The 13,112-nt window shown below is 30.8% G+C and overlaps 1 protein-coding gene across 1 annotated transcript; it reads left to right on the top strand.

Annotated features, from left to right (window-relative positions):
• Positions 1–9,437: 9,437 nt before the first annotated feature.
• On the top strand, positions 9,438–10,361 carry LOC124936438 (myb-related protein 306-like). The gene has a single exon (XM_047476936.1). It carries the CDS (start codon positions 9,616–9,618, stop codon positions 10,219–10,221), a length of 606 nt encoding a protein of 201 aa, XP_047332892.1. The 5' UTR covers positions 9,438–9,615; the 3' UTR covers positions 10,222–10,361.
• Positions 10,362–13,112: the final 2,751 nt, after the last annotated feature.

Genomic DNA, 13,112 nt, shown 5'->3' with positions numbered 1-13,112 from the left:
ATTGATATTTGAGACTCGAACTTGAGTCGTTTTCATCAAATGGGGTTCAAATTTGAATTGTCATATGAGATTCGAACTATCACAATTTTGGTAATTTGAAGCTTTGTTCCAAACGGATGCGTCTTCTTATTTTAAAGTAGCATTAAAAAAAAAATCTGCAACGCACCAAAACCATGTTTGGTAGTATAAAATGTGTAGGTCTAAAAATTAAAAAAAAAATAAGGTCTACCGTACAAAGTTAATTTTTTGGGTATATATATCAAATTTAGATATTTTCGAATTTTCTCAAATACCTGCATCATATATTTTTTAGTCACTCAATCCACCTTTTTACAAAATTAAAAAGATGAAAATTATATGGTAAAATAAGAATTCAAAATATGATATTACACCATTCAAAGTTTGAGGCTTAAATGGTACATGTTCAAACCCTTATTTAGATCAAACCGTCCATCTTTAAAGCTAAGGCTTATCTCGGATCAAGTCAGCACCACCCGCAGGAGAAAGCAAAGTTATAATATAAAGAAAAAAAGAAAGAATCGAACTTCAAAGGTCTTTTCTTACTTGGCTACTCTCACAGTCTGTTCTTTGAAGAAGCAAAGGTAGCTTTTCCCCCTAGTTTATTTTCAAAATGGTTTTATGATCGGCCAGATAGGGATAGAGGTGGATCCCACGAAGATCAAACCTATTGTGGATATGCCACAAGCTTCCGAATAAGTAAAGAGGGCTCCTGAATGGCTCCTTGACTCGGTCATGTAATCAAATAGTAATGGGTAAACACCAGGGTAGAAGACCTAATGTATTAGAAATATGTCTCAATGGAATCATTCTTAGTTGTATTAGAAGTTTAATTCATAGATTTATTCAGAAAATTGCATCAGTTCCAATTAGCTTTTATAATAAACAATTGAAAGTTTTACTGTTAAAATGGCTTATCAAGTGAGTGATTCAAGGTTTGAACCAACTTTCTTGAATGGGAAATACTATGGAACCTAATTGCCTTCCAAAGATTAAAACCTTTTTTTGGAAAAGATATATGCCATGAATACAATCTTTTGAATAAGGTTGGAAACTGTTCAACTATATCGACTGTGGCTTGAGGCACGAAAGATTGATATAATTCAATTGGAAGATTCAACAAATATGCAATGAACTTAAAAAAATATGCTTTGTGATTAAGGAAGCAAATCAAGTAAGAAATTACATAGATAAACAAGCATATATGTTTGGGACCTTTGGGCATTGTTTATTAGCATCTTAATAGGATATAATCATTTAGGTCTTTCTTGGATCTTGTTTAATGATTTTAATAATTTTTAATAAAATTCTCAATTCATTATAAAAAACGATTTGGAGTATACTTAGGAACATGATTGACATTGAATGGATGATGACTGAGTCAATCGTCGGTTGTTGAGATGTTTGGATAGAAATCGCGATCTCAGTTGGATTGAGTCGATGAGTCCCTATCTCGATTATTTTCTGATAGACTATTTGGCTCGAAAAGAACCGTAAGACATTAAATGATCACGTTCGATCGATGCGTTTACTCCACAACGCTATTATTATGACAATATGGAAGATCTTTTCGAAAAATTGGTAAAAACGGTCGATGAACTCATGAATCTTCTTTAGAATCTCTAAGTTTGTTAACACTAGATTTTATGTTATGTTTGTTGGTAAACATTTTTTTGCTTATATTTTTATTGTCACTCTCAAATAATTAAACTTGTTGTATTTTAGGTGTGTTTTGTGATAAGATGAACACTCGTGTTTTTGTATATTAAGGTTGAATATATATTATGGATGGTCCATGTAAAGGCATCAATCTAAATAAACACACTTGTAAAAATGCTAATAATTAGTTTAGTTGGTGAACTTGTAGCTCTTGGTCTTATCAAATACACTTGTAAAGACTACTTGTAATTTTGACATTATTTGATCTTGGGGAAGATATTACTTAATGAAAAAGTTAAGTATTTGGGTTATATAATTAAAATGTCTTAATAAATTAATATTATAAAGTAATGTATGGATATTTTAATAATTTATGTGAAAAAACATTATACATGGATCATGTGGTAAGAGAAGTATGTTCACTCACGAGCGTGATGCACCTAACAAACAAACTAAGGACTAGAGTTAATGGGGGCATGTAAGAAATAAAATTTAAGGGTTTTAAATTTAATGCTAAAAAATTTAAAATTTAAATGTACTTGGAAAGAATTAAATTCCAGACAAAATGTAGAGGTTTACCGTAGGCCTAGTTCGGATTCGAGTTACTTAAATAATACGGTTATTTAAATGATTGGTAATGATTTTGAGATTAATATTTTTTTTGATAAAAATATTTAAATGGTATTAATATATAATAATAAAATAAAATATATTTTAATATTTTGATTAATGAATTAAGTGACAAAAAAGAGAAAAAGTGATGTAATATATTTTAGTTATGTTTGTTCAAATCATCACGAATAAGAATTTACAATAATTAAGTAAAATATTTGAACACAAATATTTAATATATGATAATTTATTTATGCTTAGCTCAACCCAAGTACAAACACCTACATAACTCCTACTCACAAACATGATTCACCTATTAGAGTTTTGATAATCGTGACTAATCATTTTATGTTTATCTTTTTGAGTTGTTTATTGACTTTCTCGTTAATTATAATTTTTTTTCTTTTTATTAAAATAAGCACACTATTTTTACAAAACTATATGAAGAAAATATTATCCTTTAAAAAAGAATGGAGATGGTCCCGTTACCACCTCCATAAACACAAATTATAAATGTCCCTAATAGATGTGGTCCATCCATCAAATTACACCATCCTCAACACATGATACATCATACATGAACATATTGGTGTACCATTTCAAAATTCATGCATTCAAGTATGTCAAACGAAGGACCTATTCCGCATGTCAACACTATATATTAAGCCACCAAACACGAAATGCACGCGGTATACATCGATCCTAACTTAAAATCGAGATTCATGGTAACATATCGAAAACAATGTGGGTAATGGGACCACATAACGAGCGCGAGTTATATCATATCCTAAAACCCGAAAAGTCAATATTCGAAACCAATGTGGGTGATGGGACCACAAAACGACCACGGCATGTATCCTATCCTAAAAACTGAAAACTCGATATTCGTAGCGATGTATAGAGACCGATTCGAGTAGTGGGGCCCACAAATGTGGGCGTGGATGGAGATTGGAGATCACCCAATGAATACACAATGGGCCAACATTATTTGACATTGCCATTGTGTATTAATATGGTGTGCTATGACCTTTAATTAGCCGCCTCTCCTTAGAAATGGGTATTATAATGGTGCATGCTCAAGGAGTGGTGCCCACAAGGGAAATTGAATTAGGAGTCCATGGAATTAAAGGGTGCCAGACTTTGGTACTAACCAATAATAAGAATGGTTATTTTTTCTTTTGTTTAAATGAATAAGAAAAAAAAACAATATTTCATCAAATAAGTATGTAGGTGCATCACTTCATTCACTTTCTTTGTTTTTTTTTCAAGATAAAGGACTTTTATTAATAGATGCAAACAATAGTACAAACAAATAAAAAATTCAGTACTTCATAAGAGTACATGAATACGAGGGCATTTTTAAATATAAAACAAGGTTTAAATAGAAACGTGAAGAATAAAAACAAAGAAAAGTTATTCACGGATGTTGAGTTAATTATTGAACGAGTAGGTCGTATCTTTTTAGTAAGTATTCTCTTAATCGTTCAATTCATATAATTCATCAAAAGATTACGGGAATAGACACTTTTTTTTTTGTTAAGTCTCATCACACTTGCCAACATTATTCATCACCAAATATGATCCATTCTTGCATCACTTGCTTGGTATAATGCAATTTCTTAGAAAACTATATATACTTAATCTAGTGCAAGAGGTTTATGTGTGGCTTCTAAAAGTGATCAATAGATCTTTAAGAGAAAGTGATTTGGATTATGATTTAATTTTTGTAGTATGAATAATATTAAACAAAACTAATGTGTATCGCGATATAAAATAATTTAATAAATCGGCTATAATAGTTAAAAGTTCTATGATTTTCGGCATCTAAGTCACCATCATAGATTACCAAACATGATGATCACACAAAATCAACAAATATCTCAAAACTCATGTAATCCCTCTAATTAATCAGTCCACCATCCTCTTTATGAGCATAATTAAAGTCAATGTTAAGTTTGTCAATGCCTATTATGATATTTGTCAATTTTTTAATGTTAGAATAAAAATATATATGGTATTTAATGTTATATATTGAATTAAATAGTTTATTTTTAATATATAGATATTAAATTAAGTTTATAAAGAAAAAAAAATTAATTTATGATAATATCATACAAATATATTATTCTAAATATAATACATGACATTTATCTAATTATTTTAAATAACTGAGTATTTATTTGATTTAGCTAAAATATAAACATAATATCAGAATTAAGCATGAGTGAATGCAAAGCAATAACAAATGAAGAATGTTGTCGTGGATGTTTTCTTTGATTTATTTTGTCGAAACTCAATTTTTTTTCCGATAGTTTTGTATGTATTACATGATACCGTAAATTATGAGTGAACATTAGTTTATCCGAACTACCTAACTGTTATATCGATCCAATCTGAACTGAAAAATATTTGATCAATGTCGAATATAGGATCTTATTAATTGATTATAACCGGCATAGGATCAAATATAAATTTATTTAAATAACCGAATAAATATGATATGTATTCGTAACCTAACGAATGAATTTTACAAATACTAACTTGATTAAATGTACGTGTGACCTTATAAAACAAATTGTTTAAAATTGTTATAATATTAATGTTTTTATTTATTTATTTATTTAGTTTAAAACATGTTAATATTAATTATTAGATATATAGGATCGGATATTCATCAAACAACTGTCCATCCGACCGACCCAATTAGTAAATATTTTGGTTGTTTTGAAGTTAAAAAAAATTGTCACATATATATATATATATATATATATATATGAGGATTTTATCCAACGAAAGATTCAACGAAAGTAGGTTCACAAATCCGACGTGGCCTGCCAGGTGTCCCCACGTCCCGAAAGCGCTCATTTCGGGTTCCGAAACCACTTATTTCGGGGAAAAAAAAATTATTTTATTTTTTTCCTAAAATGGTCATTTCGGGTCCCGAAATTACTCATTTCGGGAAGAAAAAAAAATTAATTTTTTTGTTCCTGAAATGGCCGTTTCGGGACCTGAAATTACCGTTTCGGGACCTAAAATTACCGTTTCGCGACCTAAAATTACCGTTTCGGGACATTTAAAAAATTTTTCTCTCCTACCCACGTTTAATGATACGTTGATTCGTGGACTTACTTTCATTGAATATTTCGTTGAGTTTATCATTTATTTATATATATATATATATATATATATATATATATATATATATATATATATATATATATATATATATATATATATAAAATAAAGATTGTTCTTCTTAAATGGAGGTCAAACCATTCCATAATATGCTCGAAGTGATGAAAGCTTCATTGATGAAATTTGGTGGCAGATAAAACTGATATGACAAGTTATTTTAGGCACTTCTTTTTCAAACAAAGTAAATGACCCAATTTTTAAGGAAAAAAGCTCGTTTGATGTTGGTTTTTATGGATAAAAAATGTTGTTTTTTTAAATTAACAGTTTGATATGATTTGTGAAAAAATTGGTTTTTTAGATATATATTACTAAATACTTTTATCTTAGTATCTTGTTTACTATATATATAATGATTTGATTAATGATAAAAAATGTAATAGTTAGGTTTTTATAAAATGTCCAAATATCCAATGGCCTATTGAAAATCAATTATTTCAGTAATTTTTGTTTTTAAAAAGTCAACGTAAAAAAAATAAAACACAGTTCTTAATAAGTTATCCGCGAGCTCGTAGATTCTCGGAAAAAACGATTAACTCATCGACAGACTTTACCATGACTGTTAAAATCTTAAGTTGACTCTTAAAATCTTACGATTTTACGATTTCACATCTGATTAACGAGTCTGATTTTAAGTAAACTCTTAAATAGATAAATTCTTACGATTTTAAATTTATGATAATAACATTTTACGAGTTTATAAATAATTTTGATTTTACGATTTTATACGATTTTACTTTAAAAAAAACAATTTTATATTAATTAAATTAAAAATTAAAGTTATTATTTATTTAAATTAATTTATTAATATAATTAATTTTGTAAATATAATTTTTATAGTATTATTTATCTATTATTATTTTTTAATTCATTTTTTATTAAAATATATAATTTCTTAAAATTGGCTAATTACAAAATACTTAATTATATATATAAATAATAATAATATATTTTTTCAAATTAAACTCTTACGATTTCACGTAAACTCTAGATTTTACGAGTTTACAACTAGCTAACGATTCTACGCAAACTCTCGATTTTGACAGTCTTTGGCTCTACTGACTTTCCTGAACGAATCTCAGAAAGAATCATAATAATAGTATTATGAATTATATGTTTCGGACGACTATGGTCAATGAATGTTCAACGATATCTCTCCAACCAGATAGTCCACCAAAGAATAATTGGGATGATAACCCAAATATGTAGCCTTGTTATATCAACCGTATCAATCCAAACTTTCCAACAGCTATCTACAAACTCGGATATCACCCAATGAATCTCACTATCCCAGTAATACTCCACAAAAGGCTCCAAATACTAGTCACCCATAGACAATGCAAAAGTAAGTTAGTTGTCGATTCAACCTCTTTTTGACACATACGACAATGATTAGTCATAATACAAAAAAAATTATGCACATATCATCTGTTATAATTCCATCATGAATAACGCTTCATTCAAATAATGAGATCTTGGATAAAATCTTTGACTCTCAAATATTTAATAATTAATTTTATTTAAAAATAATTTTGTTTTATAAAAAGAAAAGTGGATTATTTGAATAAAAAATTTAAATATTATAAATATATAATAAAAACAAAATATTTTTAGAAAACATATTTTTATATTTTAGTAATTTAAAATAGATGTGAAATGTGATGGTGAGTTATTTAAAAATAAGGTCAAATAACCCAAAACAAACAGGGCCTAAGTGATATCAGTTGTGAAGGTAAATCCACCGACTATAGTACTCTTCAACTAGATTTTTAAGTAATTTATTTTATGTCATTTACTTCTCTCTTTAATGCAATATAATTTTTCATCACACCTCCTTGTCTTAAGGCCTGGTTTGTTTTGATAAAGAGTTAACTTGTTTTCTTCCTCCATCTTATTATGAATTGAGACTCATTTTCATTGATTCATGAATGGGAAAATCACCCCTTTACAAACCAAAACTATTAGTTAAGTTATTACAAACATCAATAAAAAAGACATCTTGAATTAACATTAAAAAATCATATAAACAAACATAACAGAAGAGAACCCGATATTTAACGTTTTATAATATTCGTTCTGAAAAGTCGATAGAGTCTGTCGGAGTTAATCGTTTTTCTCGAGGGCTTATGAGCTCGATGATCTATTGGGCAATATATTTATATTCTCTTCTTATTTCATATTTAATGATTTTTAAGTTTTATTTTTTAATGTTATCTTTTTGTTGGTGTACTTAAACAATATTATCATTTATTAATATAAATGAACCATTTAAAAAACTTTAACAATATTTCTAACCCTTGAACTATCTTAATATCTTAAATCATAACATTTTTATTATCACAAATATATTATAAAAATTCAAGAAATACAATAAAATCATTATAACACCTCTAAACAATATTACTCAACCCTTCAAATAAAACAATATCTCATCTCTGCTAATTCATTGGTTAGTACTCAATTTCATTATAAACTTTACAAGCTTTTCTTTTTAATCTAGATTTTATATATTTTGTGATATTTTCAATTTTGTGACTCACTATGCAGTTGATGTATTTCTCTTCCGAGGTCAGATTTTTTACGTTATTTTTCTTTTGTATTTCACATTATATCTTAAAAAAAAATTTAGCCATTTAACCGATAAAAAATCTCAAATAGTTCATTTCAATCAAACAATGTAACCAAATCATAACCAATTTTCTAAAGAAAAAGAAAACCAATATCAAACAAACCCATCTCTGTCACTCACACGAGTATGCAAGTTGACTTTTTGAAGGTGTTAGATTGATTTAATTAATGCTCTTGGCTGTCTGCTTTGACTCTTTTCTTTTATGATGTAAGTGATTTAATTAGTTTCTCCCAACATTATATATATATAGAGAGGTATGCATGGAAATCTTATAAACTAATTAGATCATTTCAACAATATTTGAGACTGAAAGTTAAGAAAGAAAGTATGGGAAGAGCTCCTTGCTGTGATAAATTATTAATGGGATCAGTGAAGAAAGGGCCATGGACCCCTGAGGAAGACATCATCTTGGTTTCTTATATCCAACTACATGGTCCAAGAAACTGGAGGGATGTTCCTTCCAATTCTGGTACTATATATGTTCCATCTTTCTTTTGTTTAATATGTTTCTTCATTCGTAATTAATCGTGTTCTTATGCTTTCATTAGGGTTAATTAGATGTAGCAAGAGTTGTAGACTTAGATGGAATAATTATCTTCGTCCTGGGATCAAAAGGGGAAATTTCACTCATCAAGAAGATAAATTCATCATCCAACTTCAAGCACTTCTTGGTAATAGGTATGATTTCATTCTTAATCATCAAACTCTTATAATTCATCTCCTAACCCTAGCTCTTGAACCTTCTTTGTTGTTTCATCGCAAATAAGAGACCGAGACGCGTGTATTTGTGAATTAAAACAAGTTACAATTGACATGAAAATATGGTTAAGAGAACAATAAGATGATAGGTTTACTAATCATAGTGCTATCTTAATATTCATTCTTCATTTTTTTCCTTGAAAGGATGAGAGTAGTTTTTTTAGTTAATCCACATTCAATTAGAATAATGTTACTTAAAAAGTGAAATATCGACAAGGGTTTGTCATGAATTTATCAAATGAAAAACAATAAGACAGGAAAAAGATCAAAGTCGAACCACCATGTCATTGATACATCCTCAAAGGATTTAAAGCTTTAGGTTGACCTCAATTCTTTCGAGAATCTTGATTTAAATATTTGATTTTTCTTTTGATAACATATTCATGATACATCTAATATGACTTCTATTAAAATTTGTCAAATCAAATTTGGATGTTTCATAACACGGTTTATGTAACATTTCATATACTAATGATTAATGACAAATTCATTATTTTTACAAAAACAAAAAAAAAACATAACATGTTATAAAATTAATTGTTTGATTGTTTGGTCTTTGTTTTTCTAGGTGGGCTGCAATAGCTTCTTATCTCCCACAAAGAACCGACAATGATGTCAAGAATTACTGGAATACCCATCTAAAGAAAAAACTCGGACACATCCTTCAAGACAATGATAATGTAAACAATCAAAACCAAGAAACCTCAATAATCTCACTCTCACCAAGATCTAATCATTATCCAAACATGTCCAATAAGGGTAGATGGGAAAGAAGACTTCAAACCGATATTCACAAAGCCAAACAAGCCCTAAGTGAAGCTTTATCACTTCATAATCAACCATCATCCTCTACACAAGAACCAATCATATTACTCTCATCACCTCCGCCGTCGCCGTCGCCGCCGTTGGCCAGTTCATACTTAACCAGTGCCGAAAACATAGCAAAACTCCTCCCAAATTGGATGAAAAAGAAAAATAAGAACGACCCACCATCTTTATCACAAACAAGTTCCGATGCAACTGCTCATAGCTCCGTTAATAGCCATGGAAAATGGTCAAACCCATCGGAGCAAGAAGCTGGGTTTGGATCTAATCATAAGTATTCGTATTCATATTCATATTCTAGGTTTAATTCGTCTTCGAGTTGTGATGGGGATGATCGTGATCATGATCATGATCAGACGGCTGCGAATTATGATGGAGAACGTAGTCATCAACAAGTGTCTTTACTTCCAACGGAGAAATGGTTTCTTGATCATCATCATGATGGTGGAACGGACGGACATGATCTTCTAATGGGGGAGATGTCTTTTGGGGAGACTAATCATGGTTTGTTTGAATCTTTTAAGTAGAGACACAAGTGTTTGAACTAATTAATAATGCCTTTGATTTTTAATAATTCTAAGTTATAATAAGTATACCAAATTTTTAGGTTTTGTTTAATAATAAGAGGGAAATTGCTCTATCCATAATATATACATTTGCACTTTTATATTAACGTGGTTAAGAATTTTTTGTCTGTGAGTTTGGACAAAAGAAAAAAAAAATATATATATATATATTAAAAAATTTGTAAGAATAATATTATCTAGTTTTTGAATTCACTCTAACATAAAATGCTGATTAGAAAGAAACAAGATAAAATTGTATTTCAAAACAACTTATGACATCACTGGAAGGATGTCGTCGCGTCATTGGGATCTGCAAGGTAGCAGTTCGACTACCTTGTATCATAGTCTCTAGGGACGGATCCAAAATTTAGAATTGGGTTAGATTTGAAAAAAGTTGGAATGGACTTAAAAAATAACGAGAAAATATTGGATTAAACGAGTGGATAAATGTATGTTTAATTACATTTTTTTAATAATTATATAAATAAACAGTGAATTATATTGAAATTCTTTAAGAATTGGGGGTGATATCACATTTCTATCATAAAAAAATATTTTATTTTATTTTTATTTATTTCGGGGTGGGCCAAACCCCTACATAGATCCGTATCTGATAATCTCATTGTAGAGAATCAATTTTTTTATTTATTTTGGAACGGGAAGTACGCCCGAAAAAAACTTAGGAGATCCGCTTTCTTAGAATAGCCTCTGGTTCCACAAAGAAAGCCCCTAAACACCGATTTCCTCCTACTTCACACGTCGGGCCTGTAACGGTTCTCGAAAAGAAGATTTTTTTAATCGAATAACGATGTGATTCGAATACCTATAGGGAGAGGGGAACAAATTTTGCGAGCTGTTACAACCACTGCTGGATTGAATTCTAAGAGCCAAACGAAAAATAAAAGGTTCTCCGATTGCTATCGACTATGATGGTTGTTTGCCCTTCCATTTCCTGGTTCTAACCAGAGCTTATGAAGGTTTGTGTGTTCAGGGACCTAACTAAGAGTTCCCTTGTAGACTTAGAAAAGTTGTGGAAGTAAATAGTTAAAGTACATTAAAATGATTACACTTCTTTTGAGTGCGTAGGTTCCCCTAGCTCAAGACTAAAACGAAACTCATTGTTGCTCCCCAATAGCGTAGAATGCTCCAATAAATGAAAGAAATGATCTTTTATCAGTTTTCCTCCTCCGCCTCTCTAACTTAAAGTGATCCTCCAATTTGAGGAGAATCGAGAAGGACCTAAGAGGGGCCTAAATGGACGCAAGGGAATGATGTGAAGGTGTTAAAGAAGGAGTCCGCCATTCTCACCCATGTGATAGATGGTGACTCTTTCATCGCATCCTTTGTTGAGTAAATTGGTCATACCAAACTTATAAAATCTTGAGATATGATAATTAGAGAGCCCTCCTCGAACGGATTCCTCATTTTGCTTGTCTTATTATGTTTTTCATAAAAAAAGACTTTCACTTTCCAGAGCTAGAGGTATTATCTTACTTAATAGCCTAAAAATGCACTCATTTCTGTACCGGTTCCGGAAAAGCGAAAAAAAGAACTTTGCCGATAGTTTGTCTTGATTAAAAAGGGTCGTTTTGCGGTTGTATAACTTGTTTTGGTTGGTCCACGTGTAGTCTCTTTCTATATTAGTTATAGTGGGAGGCTTCCCGTCAATATTAGATCTGGAAGAGATGTCCTGACCCAAAAGTATATCTTTGGGAACACCTAGACATCCTTTTTTAGTTTAGTCTTTCTTAATCCTTGTCTGAACTACCCTCCTCATGACAGTCCAACCAGCCCCTACTATTCCTATTTGAGCAACTCTCGTGAAACAAAGACACTAAATTCAGACGCATTGAAAATCTATTAATTCAATTTGTTACTGTCTTTCGATGCCTGTATAAATACTAACAACTTTTTTTAAAACTAAGGGAAACTCTAAATTGGCAGACACTTGCCTTCATGAATCTTCTCTTGCAGACCCTCAAGGTAGCCTCGTCGTTACCGATTCCATCTGGTTGTCGCTCTTCCTCTGAATTGGATGATAAGAAAAATACTAAGAAACAGAGATGAGATAGTAAGAATAGTCAAAGATCCCAATATTTTCAGAATCAATAAAAGCGAAAGGTAAATAGTCAGTTACTCGCTTGAAATTGGCCTTCAGGCCTCCCCGCAACTACAAAAAGCGCGCAGGTTGAACAATGCTTACACCATAAAAATCGATGAAGTACATTACATACAAAGGGAGACAAATAAAATCTGGGAAATTGAGTTAGATGGGTTGGTTCCCTGTCTGTCGCCTCAGCTTTTCCATTGGTATGGCTTGGAGCCTCATCGCTCCATGCATGGAACATCTATCTTGAGACGTGTATATTTTTCAGCCTTTCTCGACTTCTAGAGTATAATCTACCGCTTAATTTTTTAGCTTTTTAGTTCCTTACAACCAATTGGGGTAACGAGGCCTTCCAATGCCAGACTCTTTTTGGCTTGCCATCTTCTATTGTATGACTCTTCAGTGAGCCTGCAAATCGAGTACTACCAATCCCTCAAACACTCTTTCCTCCCGCCGAATCATCTTTTACACTTTGACCAGGATTAATTGATTGAGGAAGAGTTTATTATGTTATCAATGCCCCTACTAAAATGCTAGAACTAGGAAGGTTGTTGTGTCCTAGAGAGCAGACGAGGTCGACTTAGTCACTGAGGGCTCCGAGCGAGATCGCGTTCGTGGAAATGCAAGAACCACGTTACTCACTTATCAACCACTGGAAACATCACTTATCGTATGACGAATACTATTTTCCTAAATCAAATGGAGAAAATCCTTTTCACTCTTTTTTCTCTTCGATCTAGAGGCA

The sequence above is a fragment of the Impatiens glandulifera genome, chromosome 4 (genome assembly GCF_907164915.1).
Source record: "Impatiens glandulifera chromosome 4, dImpGla2.1, whole genome shotgun sequence".
In the NCBI taxonomy this organism is placed as follows: Eukaryota; Viridiplantae; Streptophyta; class Magnoliopsida; order Ericales; family Balsaminaceae; genus Impatiens; species Impatiens glandulifera.
The sequence above is the reverse complement of the archived record's forward strand: the minus strand, read 5'-3'. Positions and strand labels throughout refer to the sequence as shown.